Consider the following 22,023-nt stretch of genomic DNA (forward strand, 5'->3'; position numbering starts at 1 on the left):
AAGAGCGTATTTTGAAGCAATTTTTTGCTGTATTTTGACATTTTGTGGCATTCTGTGCTGTAAAAATATTTTTGACAACACTTTACAAGTCCTAGCTCCAAACAAAAATTACATTTTCAGCCTTTAGTTTACAAGGTTTATATATCTTATGCTGGTTGCCTTGGCAAATATTGGAAATTGGTTTACAGTCCGTTAAGAATGGGTATTTATGTCCTTCATAAGGTTATACTACTATTTATTTTTTCTATATCGTAGGTAAACATTGCCTATTCCTTACTTAACGCTTGGCCCGCACTTGTAACACTTAATGTTGGACACACATGGTGGCTGATCACTTATCTGTGTTCAGGTGTGATTAATAATTTGGTTATAGTCACAGCTTAGATACCATACAGTTATGAAAACTCCTATCTTGCCCATGAGAAGCTTTTGGTATAGAGCTCTGAACTTGGCGCCTCCTCAAAGCCCGCGCTCCGACGCGTAGATCGTACTACAACACCATAGGCAAGAACGCAATTTTATTTTGTTGCATACACAGCTTAGATACCAATGCCAGTTTCCTGTTACCAATTAGATACAAATACCAGTTTCCTGTCTCCAGCCGCTAGCATCGCTACCGCGCACTGTGTCCCAAAAATAAATCCGGTTTTCATAACTGTATTGGTATATAAGCTGTGGTTAAAGTAAAGAAATTGTACTGTAGTATGAAGTGATTTTTTGATGGAAATGGGGTAATTTGCTACTCAACCTGGAATATTTCCGTCCTCTTAGATGAGGCACCATAGTTATGGTGCCTCATCATAATGTTATTATTATTATGTTATATATGTTATTATTCCAAAGTGTCCCAGACTTAATCCTGTTTTTTTTTCATGGGTCAAATGATGACGCTACTCAAAAAAGGGAATGACGACATTCTTTAATGAAATCAGCTGTTATATTTCATCTTTTCATTTCTGAAAATTAAAACTTTCAAACCTTAATTTCTTTCTTATTCTTACCTTATTCTCCTAGTGAATCAAGAAAAATAAGTATAAAATGCAAAAAGGGTTGATAAACATGGGATGGACTCGGTATTAGTGGAAATTAAAAAAAGTAAAGTCTGTGTCGGCTTTAATTGTTTTACAGGCATTGTTTTTGAACCAAGGTGCAGCTAGAAAATATAAAATTATATTTTATAAAAATATATCATAAAAGTAAAATTTAAATAAAATATAAATAAAAAAATAAAATAAAAAGAAAATATGTAAAAAAAGAGATAATAAAGTTAATTATATAATAAAAATAAAATATAGTGAAAAGAGAAATCATCAATGTGATTTCTCTTCATCAATGTTATATATATATATATATATATATATATATATATATATATATATATATATATATATATATAATTTTTATATATTTTTATATCTATCTATATATATAAAAATAAGTTGTTTGTCTGTGTGTCTGTCTACTGACGTCATGTTTGTGCGTCGACTGACGTCATGTTTGTCAACTGACGTATCTATATCTATCTATATATATAAAAATAAGTTGTCTGTCTGTCTGTGGATGTGTGGATGGATGTGTCAGGTGACGTCACCTGAAAAAACTGGATTAGGTGACGTCAAAACTGAAAAAACTAAAAAAAGGCAAAAACTACAAAAAAAACTAAAAACTAATAAAAAAATAAAAAAGCTAAAAACTAAAAAACTATAAAGGTAAAAACCAATAAAAAACTAAAAAAAAAAAGTGAAAAAACTAAAAAAAGGCAAAAACTACAAAAAAAAACTAAAAACTAATAAAAAAAGTAAAAAAGCTAAAAAACTAAAAAAACTAAAAAAACTAAAAAAACTAAAAAAAGGTAAAAAACTAAAAAAAATAAAAATAAAAAAATAAAAAATAAAAAAAAACTAAAAAAAAGGAAAAAACTGAAAAATAAGCTAAAATAAAGGTAAAAACCAATAAAAACTAAAAAAAAAGGAAAAAACTAATAAATGACGACACTCAAAGAGAAAGCGACCAGGACATGTACACCGGGATACAAATGACGACCGGGACACAGGGAATATAAATAACGACCGGGACACAGGGACACAACTACAACGGGGACACCGGGGGAAACAGGGGGATATAAATGACGACCGGGACAAAAAAAACTAAAAGAAATAAAAACTAAAAACTAATAAAAAAAACTAAAAATCTAAAAATCTAAATAAGCTAAAAAAGAAAAAAAAGGAAAAAAATAAAGGAGAAAAACAAAACTAAAAAACGAATGTATATACAGACCGGGACACCGGGATACAAATGATGACCGGGACCCGGGACACAGGGAATATAAATGACGACCGGGACACAGGGACACAACTACAACGGGGACACCGGGGGAAACAGGGGGATGTAAATGACGACCGGGACACCGGGACAGGGAATGGTCGATTAGCAATCACCATCAACAAAGCTCAAGGGCAATCATTAGAATCATGAGGTATAGATCTGAATACAGATTGTTTTCCCATGGACCATTATATGTTGCATGTTCAAGAGTCGGTAAACCTGACAATCTATTTATATGCAAAGACAATGGACAGCAAAGAATGTTGTATATTCGCAAGTTTTACGTAGTTAAAACCATATATATATATATATATATCTATATTCACAGGTGGGACATAGGGACACAACTACAATGGCGCGTAACTATTATGGCGCGTAACGACTTACGCGCGCGGGGGGGCTTGGGGGGGGGCGCGAAGCGCCCCCACCAACTAGGTGTTGGGGTGGCGCGAAGCGCCACCCCAACAGCTAGTATATATATATATATAAATAATCTATATATATATAAATAAGTTGTCTGTGTGTCTGTCGAGTGACGTCCCTGTCCGCATATGACGTCTGAATTATTTCATCACATACCAATTCAAAAATGAATGTATTCAAGCCGAAGTAGCTCAGTTATATAACTACCTGTGTTGGTGCAGTGGGTTTGACCTTAGCGTGGTAATATGGGACCCAGAGATCGAACCATGCTGCAGGAATGCACTACAGGGCCGACGCAGGGACCTTAGTAGTCAAGAAGCATCATTAATCCGATACAAATACAGTAGCTCAGTTGGTAAAGCGTTATGTTCCAGGTTCTAGGTCCGAGAGGTTCCAGGTTCGAACGTTGGCTTTAACATTAATACAAAAGAAGAAAAAACTAAAAAAGAAAAAAAAACTAAATAAGGAAAAAAACTGACAAATAAAGGAGAAAAAGAAAACTAAAAAAAAATAAAAAAATAAAAAAAAAAAATAAAAAAGGTAAATGTATTCAAGCCGAAGTAGGTGAGTTGGTAAAGCGTTATGTTCCAGGTTCTAGGTTCGAGAGGTTCCAGGTTCGAACCTTGGCTTTAGCATTAATACAAAAGAAGAAAAAAACTAAAAAAGAAAAAAAACTAAAAAACAGGTAAAAACTATTAAAAAAAACAAAAAAAAGCTAAAAAAACTAAAAAAAACTAAAAAAAGGTAAAAAACTAAAAACTAAAAAAGAAAAAAAGCTAAAAAAAACTAAAAAAAAGGGTAAAAACAGCAAAAAAACTAAAAAGAAAAAAAACTAATAAAAAAAAGTAAAAACTGAAAAAGAAAAAAAAACTAAAAAAAGGAAAAAAATGAAAAATAAAGGAGAAAAAGAAAACTAAAAAAATAAAAATAAAAAAAACTAAAAAAGGTAAAAACTACAAAAAAACTAAAAAGAAAAAAGAAAAAAAACTAAAAAGCTAAAAAATAGGTAAAAACCAAAAAAAAAAAAACTAAAAAGAAAAAAAGGAAAAAAAACAAAAAAATTATTTCATCATATACCAATTCAAAAACGAATGTATATACAGACTGGGACACAGGGAATATAAATGACGACCGGGACACTCAAAGAGAAATAACAGACTGGGACACCGGGACACAAATGACGACTGGGACGTGTGTGTCGACTGACGTCATGTTTGTGTGTCGACTGACGTCATGTTTGTCGACTATAAATGACGTCTTGGACACAGGGACACAACTACAACGGGGACGCCGGGGGGCACAGGGATATATATAAATGACGATGGGACAGAGGGAATGTTTGATTAGCAATCACCATCAACAAAGCTCAAGGGCAATCATTAGAATAATGAGGTATAGATCTGAGTCGGTAAACCTGACAATCTATTTATATGCACAGACAATGGGACATCGAAGAATGTAGTATATTCGCAAGTTTTACGTAGTTAAAAACATATATATATATATCTATATATATATATAAAAATAAGTTGTCTGTGTGTGTTTCTGTCGAGTGACGTCATGTTTGTGTGTCGACTGACGTCATGTTTTCGACTGACGAAATTAATGACCGGGACATCGGGACACAAATGACGACCGGGACACCGGCACATCTTCTATATATATAAAAATAAGTTGTCTGTCTGTGTGTCTGTCTGTGGATCAGGTGACGTCATGTTTCTGTATTGACTGACGTCATGAAATTAGTTGTCGTCATTTTTGCTTTGACGGTGACGTCATTCAAGATATTTAAGACATATGTTCACGTAGAAATCTATTAATGTTTAAGTTTACAATGACTGATGAACTTACCATGGCAAAAGCCGATGAAGATGCTCAAAGAGTCTATGCCAAAAAACTTGCTGCTGATAGAGAAAGTCAGAAAAGAAAGCGTGCCGAGGAATCAAAAGAACAGCAAGGAAACAGGCTTGAGGCTGATAGAGAAAGAAAGAACAGAAAGCGTGCCGAGGAATCAAAAGAACAGCAAGGAAACAGGCTTGAGGCTGATAGAGAAAGAAAGAACAGAAAGCGTGCCGAGGAATCAAAAGAACAGCAAGGAAACAGGCTCGAGGCTGATAGAGAAAGAAAGAACAGAAGCGTGCCGAGGAACTACCAGAGCAACGCGGAAGCAGACTTGCTGCTAAAGAGAAAGTGAAAAAAGAAGGCGTGCCGAGAATTACAAGAACAGCAAGAAATCAGGCTTGCTGCTGATAGAGAAAGTAAGAAAAGAAAGCGTGCCGAGGAATCACAAGAACAGCAAGAAATCAGGCTTGCTGCTGATAGAGAAAGTAAGAAAAGAAAGCGTGCCAAGGAATCAGAGCAACCTGAAAGTTATCGCCTGGCATTCAGGTACAACCCAGTCGATGATTATAGCTTGAGTAGATGTGTTCAAATCGGGACAATGTCTAAAATTTGTCCCTATTGCAAGGCCTTGAAATTCAATGGTGAAACAATGGGAATGTGTTGCGCCTCAGGAAAAGTTAAACTTCCTCTATTGGCTGCACCACCAGAGCCATTGAAGACGAATGAATGCTTGCCTGAAAAATTCTAATTTATGGGCATTAGCATTTGCAATCACATTAACAAAGCTCAAGGTCAATCATTAGAAAAATGTGGTATAGATCTTAATACTGATTGTTTTTCCCATGGACAATTGTACGTGGTATAGATCTTAATACTGATTGTTTTTCCCATGGACAATTGTACGTTGCATTTTCGAGGGTCGGTAAACCTGACAATCTATTTATATGCAGCAACAATTGGACAGCGAAGAATGTTATAAAAATAAGTTGTCTGTGTGTGGATCTGTGGATGGATCAGGTGACGTCATGTTTCGGCTGACGTCATGAAATTAGTTGCCATCATTTTTGCTTTGAAGGTGACGTCATTCAAGTTATATAAGACATATGTTCGCCGTCATGTTTCGGCTGACGTCATGAAATTAGTTGCCATCATTTTTGCTTTGAAGGCGTGACGTCATTCAAGTTATATAAGACGTATGTTCGCGTAGAATTCTATTAATGCTTAAGTTTATAATGACTGATGAAGATGCTCAAAGAGTCTATGCCAAAAAACTTGCTGCTGATAGAGAAAGTCAGAAGAGAAAGCGTGCCGAGGAACTACCAGAGCAACGCGAAAGCAGACTTGCTGCTAAAAGAGAAAGTGAAAAAAGAAGGCGTGCCGAGGAACTACTAGAGCAACGCAGAAGCAGACTTGCTGTTGTCAAAAATCAGACAATACAACTCATGTTTCCAAATGACGTCGTTTGGAGCCCAAATCGAAAATCCAGATCAATTTATGTCTACTTTCAAAGTAAAAGGGCAAATTTATCATAAAGCAGGGTCCCTTCTACCATTCTCAGGCGAGAATCATAAATTTTTACAATTGTACTTCATCAGTGATAGAAATTCTGAATTGATACATTTACAGAATGGTCAACGTGTTTATTTCACGGAAACCAACGTGCAACAAAGAGTCCTGAATCCACCGGATACAACATTAACAGCTTTTTTTTTCGCTTTGCAAAATGATTCTTTTGCGAAAAAACTGCTGTATACTGAAGTGCCTTCGTATTACACGTGGAATACTAAAAATAAAGTATTTGAACGTCGAAAACAGGGTAAGTCAGTCGACGGCCAACCTACCATCTTCAAAGATACCACGATAGGAAGACTCTACAACCGTTCACCCCAATCAACATGAATGCTTCTTTCTACGCCTGCTTTTGGTGAATGTACCGGTCCGACATCCTTTGAGTATTTGAGGACTGTAAATGGTACTATACATGACACTTACCGTAGTGCATGCCAAGCTCTGAATTTATTGGAGAATGACCAACACTGGGATAACTGCATCAATGACGCGTGCGAAACGTCAACCCCAAGTCAAATTCGTGCATTGTTTGGCATCATTTTAACAACTTGCTCTCCATCAGCTCCTACAGATTTATGGGAAAAATATAAGTCAAAAATGTCCGAAGATATACTTCATCGAAAACAGTTAGAGACGTCAGACATGACTTTTGATTTTACACCAGAAATTTATAACTACACTTTAGTTGTTATAGAAGATTTTTGCATAAGTATGGCAAACAAACCTCTTCAGGGTTTGGGAATGCCTTCACCTAACCGTATCGCTGCTGTTTCGACATGTGTAGAATTGGATCGTGAACAAAGTTACAGTACGAGTGATCTATTGTCGTATGTACAAAATAACATTTCCAAGTTAACGTCGGAACAAAAAGACATTTACGATACGATAATGCATTGTGTCGATAACAACGTTGGAGAAATTTTCTTTTTGGATGCGCCAGGAGGTACTGGTAAAACGTTTGTGATAAAACTGATTCTGGCATCAATTCGATCTAAAAATGATATAGCGTTGGCAATTGCGTCGTCCGGAATAGCCGCAACATTGCTGCCTGGTGGAAGAACTGCTTATTCCGCTTTGAAATTGCCTCTGAACTTGCATTCTACAGAAACTCCCACGTGCAATATTTCCAAATCATCTGGGATGGGTAAAGTATTGCAGCAATGCAAACTTATTATTTGGGATGAGTGCACAATGGCACACAAAAAATCGCTCGAGGCTCTGGATCAATGCTTGAAAGATTTGCGAGGGAAGTCGAAACCCTTTGGCAGCACCTTAATATTGCTTGCGGGAGATTTCAGGCAAACATTACCTATAATACCTAGATCAACTCCTGCAGACGAAATGAATGCTTGCCTGAAAAATTCTAATTTATGGGCACACGTAAAAACATTAAAATTAACTACAAATATGCGTGTCCGATTGCAAAACGATGACTCTGGTCAAACATTTTCAGATCAATTGCTGCAATGGGAAACGGAAAGCTCCAGTAGACTCAATTTCAGGACATATACAACTACCTGCTGATTTCTGTAATTTAGTGACCTCCAAAAATGAATTGATTGAAAAAGTATTTCCGAATATTCTAAAAAATTATAAAAAATAATAAATGGCTAAGTGAAAGAGCGATTCTCGCACCCAAAAATATAGACGTCCACGAAATCAACAATATTGTTTTGACCAAGATTCAAGACCAGGCAGTCCTTTACAAGTCAGTCGACACAGTTTTGGAACCAAATGAAGCGGTTAATTATCCATCTGAATTTTTAAATTCCATAGATCTTTCAGGGTTTCCACCACACGTGCTACAACTAAAAATAGGCGTACCAATAATATTGTTACGTAACATAAACCCACCAAAGCTTTGCAATGGCACTCGACTTGCCGTAAAAAAAAACAATGGAAAACCTAATAGAGGCCACAATCCTGACAGGGCCTTTTGAGGGTGAGGCTGTTCTTATTCCTCGCATTCCCATGATTCCAACAGATCTGCCTTTTCAATTTAAAAGATTGCAATTCCCAATTCGATTAGCATTTGCAATCACCATTAACAAAGCTCAAGGTCAATCATTAGAAAAATGTGGTATTGATCTTAATACTGATTGTTTTTCCATGGACAATTGTACGTTGCATGTTCGAGGGTCGGTAAACCTGACAATCTATTTATATGCAGCGAGAATTGGACAGCGAAGAATGTTGTATATTCTCAAGTTTTACGCAGTTAATTTGTATTTCGGAACCAAATGAAGCGGTTAATTATCCATCTGAATTTTTAAATTCCATAGATCCTTCAGGGTGTCCACCACACCTGCTACAACTAAAAATAGCTGTACCAATAATACTTTTAAGAAATATCAACCCACCAAAGCTTTGCAATGGCACGCGACTTGCCGTAAAAAAAAAAACAATGGAAAACCTAATAGATGCCACAATCTTGACAGGGCCTTATGAGGGTGAGGCTGTTCTTATTCCTCGAATTCCCATGATTCCAACGGATCTGCTTTTTCAATTTAAAAGATTGCAATTCCCAATTCGATTAGCATTTGCAACCACCATCAACAAAGCTCAAGGGCAATCACTAGAAAAATGCGGTATAGATTTTAATACAGATTGCTTTACCAATGTACAATTGTATGTTGCATCTTTGAGGGTCGGTAAACCTGACAATCTATTTATACGCACAGACAATGGGACAGCGAAGACTGTTGTATATTCACAAGTTTTACGTAGTTAATTTGTATTGTATCTATCTATCTATCTATCTATATAAAAACGAGTTGTGTGTATGCATGTTTGTTTGTTTGTAAAAAGAGCGTTTGCATATGACGTCATATTAGTACATACGGCTTTGTATATGGACAGACAATGGGAAAGCCAAGAATGTTGTATATTCGCAATTTTTACGTAGTTTGAAACACATATATAAATCTATCTATATTCACAGGTGGGACACAGGGACACAACTACAATGGCGCGTAACTAATATGGCGCGTAACTAATATGGCGCGTAACTAATATGGCGCGTAACTAATATGGCGCGTAACGACTTACGCGCGCGGGGGGGCTTGGGGGGGCGCGAAGCGCCCCCACCAACTAGTGTTGGGTGGCGCCGAAGCGCCACCCCAACAGCTAGTCTATATATATAAAAATAAGTTGTCTGTGTGTGGATCTGTGTGTGGATCAGGTGACGTCATGTTTGTCCGCATATGACGTCTGAATTATTTCACACTAATACAAAAGAAGAAAAAAAACTAAAAAGGTAAAAACTACAAAAAAAAACTAAAAAGAAAAAAAAACTAAAAAAGCTAAAAAACTAAAAAAAAACTAAAAAAAGGTAAAAATCTAATAACTAAAAAAAAACTGAAAAAAATAAAAAAAGGCAAAAACTACAAAAAGAATAAAAACTAATAAAAAAACTAAAAAAGCTAAAAAAACTAAAAAAACTAAAAAAAACTAAAAAAAGGTAAAAAACTAAAAAAAACTAAAAACTAAAAAAGAAAAAAAACTAAAAAAAAGGAAAAAACTGAAAAATAAAAGAGAAAAAGAAAACTAAAAAAATATGAATAAATATATATAAAAATAAGTTGTTTGTGGGTTATGTCTGTCTGTCTGTCTGTCGAGTGACGTCGTGTTTGTCCGCATATGACGTCTGAATTATTTCACACTAATACAAAAGAAGAAAAAAAACTAAAAAAGGTAAAAACTACAAAAAAAACTAAAAGAAAAAAAACTAAAAAAGCTAAAAAACTAAAAAAAAACTAAAAAACTAAAAATATATATATATATATATATATATATATATATATATATATATATATATATATATATATATATATATATATATATATATATATATATATATATATATATATATATATATATGTTTTTAACTACGTAACAGGGGGATATATAAATGACGATGGCGACTCAGGGAATGGGCGATTAGCAATCACCATCAACAAAGCTCAAGGGCAATCATTAGAATCATGAGGTATAGATCTGAATACGGATTGTTTTCTCATGGACCATTATATGTTGCATGTTCAAGAGTCGGTAAACCTGACAATCTATTTATATGCACAGACAATGGGACAGCAAAGAATGTTGTATATTCGCAAGTTTTACGTAGTTAAAAACATATATATATATATATATATATATATATATATATATATATTTATATATATATATATATATATATATATATATATTATATAAACTAAAAAAAACTAAAAAAAAACTGAAAAAACTAAAAAAAGGCAAAAACTAAAAAAACTAAAAACTAATAAAAAAACTAAAAAAGTTAAAAAACTAAAAAAACTAAAAAAAGGTAAAAAACAAAAAAAATAAAAACTAAAAAAGAAAAAACTAAAAAAAGGAAAAAACTGAAAAATAAGAGAAAAAGAAAACTAAAAAATATTAATAAATATAAAAAATATAAATATAAATATAATATAAATTAGCAATCAACAAGCACCGAGACACAAATGACGACCGGGACACAGGGAGTATAAATGACGACCAGGACATAAGTAAAAAAAAAAAACTAAAAAAACTAAAAAAATGGTAAAAACTACAAAAAAAACAAAAACTAATAAAAAAACTAAAAAATCTAAAATCTAAATAAACTAAAAAGAAAAAAAAGAAAAAAGGAAAAAAATAAAGGAGAAAAACAAAACTAAAAAACGAATGTATATACAGACCGGGACACCGGGATACAAATGACGACCGGGACACAGGGAATATAAATGACGACCGGGACACAGGGACACAACTACAATGGGGACGCCGGGGGGCACAGGGGGACATAAATGACGACCGGGACACCGGGACACAAGGAATATAAATGACGCCCGGACACTCAAAGAGAAATCACAGACTGGAACACCGGGACACAAATGACGACCGGTACACAGGGAATATAAATGACGACCGGGACACAGGGACATAACTACAAAGGGGACGCCGGGGTGCACAGGGGGATATATAAATGACGATGGCGACTCAGGGAATGGTCGATTAGCAATCACCATCAACAAAGCTCAAGGGCAATCATTAGAATCATGAGGTATAGATCTGAATACGGTTTGTTTTCCCATGGACCATTATATGTTGCATGTTCAAGAGTCGGTAAACCTGACAATCTATTTATATGCACAGACAATGGGACAGCAAAGAATGTTGTATATTCGCAAGTTTTACGTAGTTAAAAACATATATATATATATATATTATATATATATATATATATATATATATATATATATATATATATATATATATATATATATCTATATTCACAGGTGGGACATAGGGACACAACTACAATGGCGCGTAACTAATATGGCGCGTAACGACTTACGCGCGCGGGGGGGCTTGGGGGGGGCGCGAAGCGCCCCCACCAACTAGGTGTTGGGGTGGCGCGAAGCGCCACCCCAACAGCTAGTTTATATATATATATATATATATATATATATATATATATATATATATATATATATATATATATATATATATATATATATATATATATATATATATATATATATATATATATATATATATATATATATATATATGGCGCGAAGCGCCCCCACCAACTAGGTGTTGGGGTGGCGCGAAACGCCACCCCAACAGCTAGTATATATATATAAAAATAATAATAAAAGAATAATAATAATAATAATGAAAAAAATATAATAAAATTAAAATAAAATTTAAATAAAATAAAATTTCATAAAAATATCAAATTTCCTATTTAGAATTTTCTGAATTTGGCGCCCAACCTTTTATCTTCTTTTTCCAGATGGCACACATTCAGTAATCTCGTTTGGTACTTTTGTAAGTGGAATGCATGGATTTAGTGCATCCTTGCATACTGCCACGCACAAAGGGCTGCTTAATACTGAAGATGAACTTAATGTTACAAATACAGAGCCACTTCAGATAATTTTGAAATCAGAAGAGGTTTAGGAGGTTTGATATTAGGAGGTTTTTGGAGTCATAGCGTCAAGACTCCTAGCTCCTGGAGGCTCTTACAATTCCAGTTTAAACAGTTAATACTTTGATACATCAGTCGATACTCAACCTTTTTATCTTTTTTCTCTCTCTTTTCAGGTGGTAGAATATCAACCAACTCTCTTAATACCTTTACAAATGAAATAGACGGGTCCAGTATATCTTTGCACAGTGCCGCAGACTATGAGGTGCTTTCTACTAAAGACTCACTTAGTGTTACAAATACGGAGTTGGTTCAAATAATTTTGAAATCAGAAGATAACTCCGAAGTTGAGGATGAGACCAGAACTGAGCTTCTGTCTTCGTCGTTAGATAGTTTGAAAAAGTTTGAGGAATATGATCAAAAGGAAGCTCAAACAGCTGTCGAAATATCAGATAAATTTGTACGAAGTATATCAGCCGCCAAAGCAATGCTAATGGGCTATGATCTTCCAAAACTAGAAGTGGCTTATTCAGACACAGAAGGCAAACAGAAAGTATATCTATGCTGCTATTGTAATTTGTGTTTCTCGAACCTCTCTGACAGAAGCTCTCATATTGAATCGCACAACGTGAAGATAATATGTCCAATATGCTGTATTGAATTTTTTTCACATAAAATAGTCCAGCATCTTGTTGATTTCCACGGGAAAAAAAGAAATGCCAAGAGTCTCACTCCTAAAGAAAGTATTCCAGCAATGACAAAATCTCTATTGAAAGGCTTCGAACTCACGGAATTGACAACTGTATATGATAAAAGGTCAAACAAGATTGTTTTCCCTTGCTGTTATTGTTCGGATATATTTTATTCTAAAACAGAGAGGGAGAATCATCTTCCGAATCATGATGTTAAAGCACAATGTCACTTGTGCCTTCAAGAATTTCCGTCCCATAAAATTAAGTCTCATGTCAAATATGTACATGTCAAAAGTGCTGCAAATAAGCTTAAAGATTTTTGTGAGTTGTGTAATGGATTTTATCCAGATTTAAGCAGACATTGCACGGATAGGCATTCGAAAAGTTCAGTTATTCGTCGGTTTTGTATATATTGCGAAAATGCTTCATTTGCGACTTCAGAAGAACTGTTGAATCATTATGAAGCAAATCATGATGACGAGAAACTAGCTTGTAATGTTTGTGACGAGTATATCTTTTCATTCCAGCAGAAAAAACACATGATGGAACACGGGTCCAAGACAAAGAAGTTGTGTCCACATTGCGGGAAACTTTTCCGATTCCTTGCAACGCACGTAAAAGCTGTTCATCAGGGACGGACTAGGAAACGTCCGAAACGTGTGCAATGTGATCAGTGTGCCAAATTCCTTCATAATAAGCAGAAGCTACAGTTTCATTATTTATCTTTTCATAATCCTGATTTGAAATGCGATATTTGCAGCAAAAAATTTGGCAGCTTGAAAGCTTTGAATGGTCACAAGCGTAAGTTACATAAACCACAATGCAATTTGAAGAAACGAAATAATAAGCTAACAGAAGCAAATAAAAAGGTGGTAATGGTAAAGTGTGCTGTGTGTAAAAAAGAAATTGCTTGCATTAGACTTTTTGCTCATTTAGTTTACCACGTATGGAAAGAAATAGGGCATACGTATGATCGTCAACTACAGTTCGTTGAACAAGATGTAGCATGCCCTACATGCAATGCACAATTTCGGTGCACACACTATTTAGCTAATCATATGACAAGACATCTAGACCCGGCAAGAGTGTATGAATGTCCTTGTTGCTTTAGAACTTTCAAGAGGATAGGACGTTTTGACTTTCATAAAAAATCTTTTTGCAAAACCCTTGATGAAACAGTCGCCTATACAATGCAATGTAGGACAAAGAATCAGTTGTGTAAAAATAAACTTCGAAGAAGACGTAATGGCCATGATATTGACGCGGAGTAGTTTAGAAATTTTATTTTCTCGTTCCTAAATCCAACTTAAAGCTCTTTGTTTTGTTTGGTTTTATATTTCATAGATCTTATAACTTATATATTTTTACTTGTTCGTATAACTTGTATATTCTTTATAGCTCTCAAACTATATATAACTATGTAATACCTATATAACTATATAAACTATATATAGTTTTATGGTCTGATATGCATGAACCCATCAACAGATAGTCTGATCCAGTCAACTTTTTACTTCTGTTTTATTGGTTTTAATATAAAATGACCTGATTGACTCTTGAGTAAACATAAACATCGCAACTTGATACTTTTATTTAGGACATGAAGATTTTTGGGGACAGCAACTCCTTCCCATTCAGAGTAATCTATTTTCTTTTTCAGTTAATTAATTTATTTCAAAACCTGTTTTTATTTTATTACATAACTTATTTGAAGTCAAAAGGAGTCCATTTTAGATCTTGGGGCTAATTTTTAGAAGAAGAATATCTCTTAATTTTTTGAGCATCCTTTGAGTTTTCCAAGAGTAAAATGAGAGTGGAAAAAGTGATTACAGTGGAGGACTGTAGGATGAGAAAGTTTGGGTGTCATTCAATCAACATGTATCCATTTGTGGGGTGCGAGACTTTCTAGTTGAATCTCATTTGCATTTATATATATATATATATATTCGCGCTCCCCCGCGCGCGTAAGTCGTTACGCGCCATTGTAGTTGTGTCCCTGTGTCCCACCTGTGAATAGATATATATATATATATATATATATATATATATATATATATATATATATATATATATATATATATATATGTATATATATATATATATATATATATATATATATATATAATATATATATATATATATATTATATATATATATATTATATATATATATATATATATATATATATATATATATATATATATATATATATATATATATATATATATATATATATATATATATATATATATATATATGTTGCATATAAATAGATTGTCAGGTTTACTGACTCTTGAACATGCAACATATAATTGTCCATGGGAAAAACAATCCGTATTCAGATCTATACTCTCATTATTCTAATGATGTGTCCCTGTGTCCCGGTCGTCATTTGTGTCCCGGTGTCCCAGTTTGTAATTTCTCTTTGAGTGTCCCGGTCGTCATTTATATTCCCTGTGTCCCGGTGTCCTGGTCGTCATTTGTGTCCCGGTCTGTAATTTCTATTCGAACAACCCTGTGTCCCGGTCGTATTTATATATCCCGCCTGTGCCCCCGGCGTCCCCGTTGTAGTTGTGTCCCGGTCGTCATTTATATTCCCTGTGTCCCGGTCGTGATTTGTGTCCGGGTGTCCCAGTCTGTAATTACTCTTTGAGGTTCCCGGTCGTCATTTATATTCCCTGTGTCCCGGTCGTCATTTGTGTCCCGGTATGTAATTTCATCAGTTGACAAACATGACGTCAGTCGACAAACAACTTCATGACGCATACAGCTCAATCCTTATAATGTCGTCAGTCGACAAACATGACGTCAGTCGACACACAAACATGACGTCACTCGACACACACACACACAGACAACTTATTAGCTGTACTTACTTTTCCCCTTTGGCTGTTCATTGAGCAGAAGATAAAAGAACCACTTTTACCAAAAGATGATATTTATTATTTGTCTCTAAGTTAGCCTATTCCCTACTTAGTAAGTGAGCCCTAACAATTCGGCCTTATATCAAGCCATGTCAATTTGAAATCACACAAATAAATTGGCACCGGACTTGTCAAGTTTTGATTTTTCGTGGAAGTTGAACACAGACGTTATAAAGAGAGTCTTCTTGCTTGTTTTTCTTCCTTGCTTAATTCACTTTTATTGGTCAGTATGTCAAAACATTTCCTAGCTGTGAAAATATAATATAAAACAGAAAACAATACCAACTTCAAAACAGGGAAAATAAATACGTTAAAAGAAGTCACAAAATCACAGAATACTAAGTAACTTAAGATTGTATTTTTATGATTAGCCAATAAAGACAAAATCTTTCTAAAGACTCATTTGGTGGACTTTGGCTGTCATTGAATTGGTCTCATTGTAAAGGTACCAAAATAACAAGGTTTCTAAACAATTTTTATTTACTTCATATCTCATATACCTCATGAGAACAAATCTACAACAATATATAACAAAGGGCATAGGGCTTGATACACTTCCCTGGGGTAGAGCTAAATCATTTTTAATCTGAAAATTGTTCTATGTCTATCAACATACTAACCTCCAGTTCCCTCGAAAAGCTGGATATCCAATTTACACATTCTCTACTTTCTTCGAAAGTATAGCCAGATTGACTCGGTCAAGTGCCCACTTTATGTCTAAACATGCTGGAACAATCTCCTACCGTATCTATAACCCTTGTTTCATTTGGCTCTTAAGTCTTAACTCGGCAATCAACCATACTTCGGTTGAGCAGGAAGCCTAACTACTCTGTCTGTGCAGTGTTTCATAAAATTACAATGGTTCTATCTTTAATTAAATAAAAAAAATTTATTCAACTGAAAGTAACGAGCAACATTATAGCTTAAAATGAACAGAAATCATTCAGCATATGAATGGGCTGTCCTCCTCCTCAATACCTCGTTCTTTACGCTAAAGTTTATCAAAACTATTAAAAAGCTTCTTATCCTAATTAAATGGCCCTTGTGTTTCAGGAGTCGTTCTTGAAGAATTGGGACAAAAAGTCAAACTTCTGTGTAAAGAGCGAATGTTTGTCTGAAAGCTCCCCTCCCCCCCATGGTAAACTCGCCGTGGAAAATCTCCCAAAATTCCCCTCTTCCCACAAAAAATGTCCGTATATAGCCCTTTCCCTAGCGACCGTTGGGGGTTATTTTATCCTCAACGGCACCGTTATTAGACTTTTCAACTATGCTGAACAAAATGCCTATTTCAAAATCTTCATCAGACGACTTAGCGGGAAAAGAGGCGTGAAAGGGGGCTAATTGCTCTCCAATATTTTTGTTCTTTCAAAAAGGGCACTAGACCTTTTGATTTCCGACCAAAGGAGCCCTCTCTCGATCTTTTAGGATCACTGGTTTGAAACGATCATCTTTGGAAAAAAAAACAACAACAACAAACACGTATCTGTGATCTTTCTTCTGGCAAAAAAAAATCCAAAGCCCCACATTTTGTAAACAGGAGGTCGGAACCTCTATAGTAAGATTATCTGATATGCTAAATCTGATGATGTAATTTTCATTAAGATCGTCCGACTTTTTAGGGGCGTTTCTCCCCGTTTTGAAAATCGCGCAAATTAACTCAGGTTCCTACCTTTTGATAGATAACATTAAAGTTGATAAACTTTAAATATTTGGAATTGGCGTAAATATTCGATCCTCTTAATGTGTCTATTACAGTGTCGGTCACTATCGAGCCGGATCGCTCCTTACTTACATTTTGTTACCAGGGACTATCTGAAAATGTTCAACAAAATTGCCAAGGTAACATAATAGAGATAAAGGTCTGTAAAAGTCTAGGTTAGATGAGTCCTTTCGAGGTTTGGTATTGACGTAATAGATGGGCAAATTCACAATACTGTGTCGAGACTCAGGCTACGAACGCTCATTGCCTACACTTCCCCAAAAACAAAATATAAATGTTTTAGCAATAGATGCTGAGTTATTTGTGCCCCTTGAGCGTGGTATTTCTAGATAGGGATTGTCTATATCTTTTCCTTTTCTATACGTTAGCCTTCCGTGATAAATTAAATGTGTCCTTTTTGTTTTTCCCTCGGGAACCCCACACGCTAGCTTCAGATCGGCCTGTTCATGCACCACTGGTCTATAAAGAGAGGCAAGAATCGCCTGCCTGATTTACTTCACCCTCAGCGTCGGTACTGGCTAATGAACTTCGTACCCCCCCCCCCCCCCCTAGGGTTGGTTATAAAGGTTTTTTTTTGCACCACGGCAAGGGGCTTCCTATGCGCAACGAAATTGAATCCTGGGTGTAATTTTGGAAAACATTGCTTTTTTCAGTTCGTCCAATCTCGATAGCGTATTTCGCAAAATACCCTGCCTCGTGGTCAGACACTTGACAGGACAGTCAGATTCAGGAATTAGCAGTAGTAGACCCCTATTTGTACCTATTATTCTCTGGGGCACTACGAGAAGCTTGTAACCGTTAACTCTTGTCGCTTTCTATATCAATCATAAACTGATCCAGATGAAAAATCTTACTCTTACCTACTGCAACACTCCCAGGACACAAAAAAGTCGCCTACCTCCCATAAGATTTGTTAGAACTAAGTAAGTTAGGAGAGTATAACGTTCGTTTATTATTATAAGAGGAAGTTTGATCACTAAAACATGTAAATATTTAAATGGAATATTGTTTGTCTCTGGTCTTCTGCAAAGTCTTAAACTTGGGCAAGATTAGTCGCGATGCCATACCGCTTCTTTTTCCAAACCTGTCAAAACAAATATAAAATTACATATGAGTGGGTTTCACCAAAATAATGAACAATGAAAACATTAAAGGAAACCGGAATAATTCTTGTGATACAAACAAAGCTTTTGACTGCCTTTATCGAACACTTTAGTACTAAGAGGGGAGGGAGGTAATTTATGCATAAAATATCACACAGAAAAAATTATGCTTCAACATTTCGTCCAGTTAGAATACGGCGAAAAGAAAATTATTTATTATAAGTTTAATAAGTACATCTACATCAGCGCATAGACAGCGCTGATGTAGACTGTATTCACCTATGGGAACCATTGGGTGATTTTAATTGAAAATAATATTTATGTAAACATGATAGATGTTAATACAGCACATAACATACAAACTTTTGTCTTTCGGTTATCCACCGAAACAAGCTACCTTTGAAGCTTTTAATTGCTCATTTTGCTTGGTAATTTAATAGCTTTATATTTTAAGCAATTATTCTATATATTTTTACATTTTCTTTGTATGACATCTGTAAAATACAAAAATATTTATCAATGATTTGTTTACCAGATAGGTTGGAAGTCCTTAAATCAGAACGCTTACAAAAGCCGAAGACTTTCAATTTCACTTATGTCTTCCATCACGAAAAGGGAAAGCTAGTCACACGTGTACTTTGTTCTTGCACTATTCAGCGAAACAAGCTATCGACATGAAAACTCTTTAATTCAATGATAGACTGGCCTGAATTGACACAGAGCGCTATTCTTCTAAATGAGAGACCATGCAAATTGCGTATAAAACACTAGAAACACGAAAGTTTCAAATCATCTTGATTTTTATCTTCAATGAAGAGGTAATAAAAAGGTTTAGATGAACTAATCCTTCTTAGAGTCCATTTTCTTCAGATCCCCCACGGGTCGAATATCTCAGCAAAGTGAGATCCTACTACTCCAAAAGGGTTATCCAAAGACACAAAATTCTCCTCCCTGTTGAGTTCATCTTGCCTCTTTTCGCGTCGTGAATTAGACCAATCATGGAATATACATGCGCTTTTTTGCCGGTGCTCCAAAAAGCCATATCGATCTTCTCCAACGTGCATAAAATCGAGCAGTTCACGTAGCAACTTTCGGTGACCCTGATGTTAATTTCTGTAATCGACTCAATATTGTTTGGACGTGGCAACTATATCGGCCATTTAAAAACATATGCATTCCGCTCAATCAGAGGAGCTGTCGAAGTTCGTTTCTGAAAGAGCAAAGCTCTGAACTGCAGTTTGCCAAAATACAGCCAAGCAGGACTACCTTGAGCAAGGTACAGCCCATTAGCAATAAATAAGCTTCACCCAACGACCCGTCGCCACATGAAATAGGCTCCCAGCGGAGGTAATCCCTAAAAACCCTCGCTAGAAACTTTCAAGCGAAGGCACAACAAACATATCAAAGCTGTAAGTAAAATGAGGAAATTACCAGGATTAGCTGCTTTTATATAATAGTTCCTGATGGCATCCCGAAGATTGCAGCAAAAATAAAATCACATAATTTGGGACAGGAAGGGGGAGGGACAGAACATATCTTGTAATGCAGAAAGAATTAAAGAAAAACATAACAAATATACTTTTATCATCCACTATTTAATGAAACAAGCCACATCTATTAACTTTTGTTATTAATCACAAAAAATATAATTCATTAGGACTTAATACAACAATAATTTACATACGATTTAACCCCCTTCCCCGTTTTGATACCGCAAACAACACTCAGTTTTCACAAAAGGGAAGTTTAGAGGTTGCGCATATGACAAAACACATGCATTTTCAATATAAGAAAATAAACATTTTGTCTATAGGTAGGCTATTTCTGCATGATTTTTTATTTATTTATTTTCTCAAATGGAACCAGAGTAATTGGAAAAGAATATAAAAATTTTCAAATTATACAAAATTCTGAGTATTATGGGGAAAACTGCAATAATATTCGAGATGTCGGCTTTAAAACAAAGACACTTCAAAATATTGAGGAGGATATGTTAGATGTTTCTCAGAGGAATTGTCAAACAATAAGCTGTAGCCATCCGATCTCATTTTCTAGGGCTATAGCGAAAGAAAATTTAAGATGGCCAGGCTCTGTTTAGCAGAAGTCAGATTTCTAAGAATTGCGCTTTTTGGCCATCCATCATGGCACCAAAGAACAAGTATTTCAGAGGAGAGGGGGGCGGGCAAAGAGTGAACATTCGAATAGATTGGGGTAAAAGAAGGGCGTGCACAACAACTGTGTTGGCCTCAGGGGGCTTGGTGTTGCAATGAATTGCTAGTAGTATTTGCAAAGTAGCAATAATGTCAATAACATGATTGACCATATAGTGGCATCACTGTAACCAATCAACCTTCAAGAAAAAATACCTACCTAGGTCTCCCTTGAACTGCGTAATAGTTACTAAGGGCTTCAAGGTAGTACCTCAAATCATCTGGTTTCCTAAATGAATTGGACCTGATTTGACCAGTCTCAAAGCTAGAGTCTCTGCCGTAAGCTGGGTCTTCACCAACGAATCCAACCATGTCTGCTGGCATTTCGGCAGGCATCGTTGCACCTACTTTGATTAACACGCACGAGAGGAAAAGGAAGGCGAAAAACATCACTAGCTGAAAACAAATAGGAAATCATAGAAAATCATTGAAGTAAATAAAAGATTGACAGTTTTCTCGACAGCAAAGATTGGGCTCCTGAGACAAATTTATCTGTGTCCCACACTTTTTCATAGTAATACAATATCAATGCAACGGGAATTGACGCGTAGCATTGGAGTTAGACATGTAAAGCGATGAACTGTACTAAACAACCCCCCCCCCCCCCCGATGTAATCATATTTTCTGGATGTACATTATTAGCACAATATCTATCAAATGCTTTAACAGCAGATCGCTTTGATTTCTAAATTTAAATTAAGAAAAAAAATCGTTATAACTTTCAAAAAAAATATATATCGGTTTCAAATTTAAAAAAGTATATTGCAGCGGGCCCCTATAAGGTTTTGACCCAGGAGAGTCCATTGATTTCGAAGAGTTTAAAGCTTCTGCTTTGCCAATTTTTTCAGAAGTCCCTAAATATTTTCAAAGTCTTTTTATAATCTAATCTTTGATCAAGCGTCATAATGATGGACTAAAATCGAGATAACTGAAAGAAAACGGCAATCTAACAATTTACACATAGATCCAATGCAAATTCCTCAGTATTCGTTGTTGATTTTTTTGTTGTAAAAATAAAGCAAATAAGTCACGTAATATATCCCCTGTCGGTCAAACAACTTTAATTGGAAATAATAGGAAGAACAAGAAGGTACATAATTAGTAGATAGGAGAACCGTAGGGAATTTTCCAAGACGGAGAAGGGGTGGGCATTACGCTTAAAAAAAAAAACATTACTGGGGAATGTAGTGTATCTCCCTGTGCTACCCATGGTTGATCGTACGGTTGCTGCTTATATTAGTACTATTCCAATTAGACCTATTTCCTAAGAGAACTAA

The 22,023-nt window shown here is 35.2% G+C and overlaps 2 protein-coding genes across 5 annotated transcripts in view; one reads left to right on the forward strand and one right to left on the reverse strand.

The window, feature by feature from the left end:
• Positions 1–14,156, forward strand: part of LOC136030876 (zinc finger and BTB domain-containing protein 41-like) — a 51,914-nt gene extending 37,758 nt beyond the window's left edge. For all 3 annotated transcript variants that reach the window (XM_065709954.1, XM_065709955.1, XM_065709956.1), the window contains one exon: positions 12,274–14,156. In XM_065709954.1, the coding sequence (XP_065566026.1) occupies positions 12,274–14,060 (1,787 nt within the window). In that variant the 3' untranslated portion in view covers positions 14,061–14,156. The remainder of the gene's footprint in view (positions 1–12,273) is intronic.
• Positions 14,157–18,361: 4,205 nt separating this feature from the next.
• The window catches only part of LOC136030878 (single-strand selective monofunctional uracil DNA glycosylase-like), a 48,793-nt gene continuing 45,131 nt past the window's right edge, over positions 18,362–22,023 (reverse strand). For both annotated transcript variants that reach the window (XM_065709960.1, XM_065709959.1), the window contains 2 exons: positions 20,907–21,142; positions 18,362–18,517 (listed from right to left, as the gene is read on the reverse strand). In XM_065709960.1, the coding sequence (XP_065566032.1) occupies positions 21,139–21,142 (4 nt within the window). In that variant the 3' untranslated portion in view covers positions 18,362–18,517; positions 20,907–21,138. The remainder of the gene's footprint in view (positions 18,518–20,906; positions 21,143–22,023) is intronic.

The sequence above is a fragment of the Artemia franciscana genome, chromosome 9, assembly GCF_032884065.1.
Source record: "Artemia franciscana chromosome 9, ASM3288406v1, whole genome shotgun sequence".
Taxonomy (NCBI): Eukaryota; Metazoa; Arthropoda; class Branchiopoda; order Anostraca; family Artemiidae; genus Artemia; species Artemia franciscana.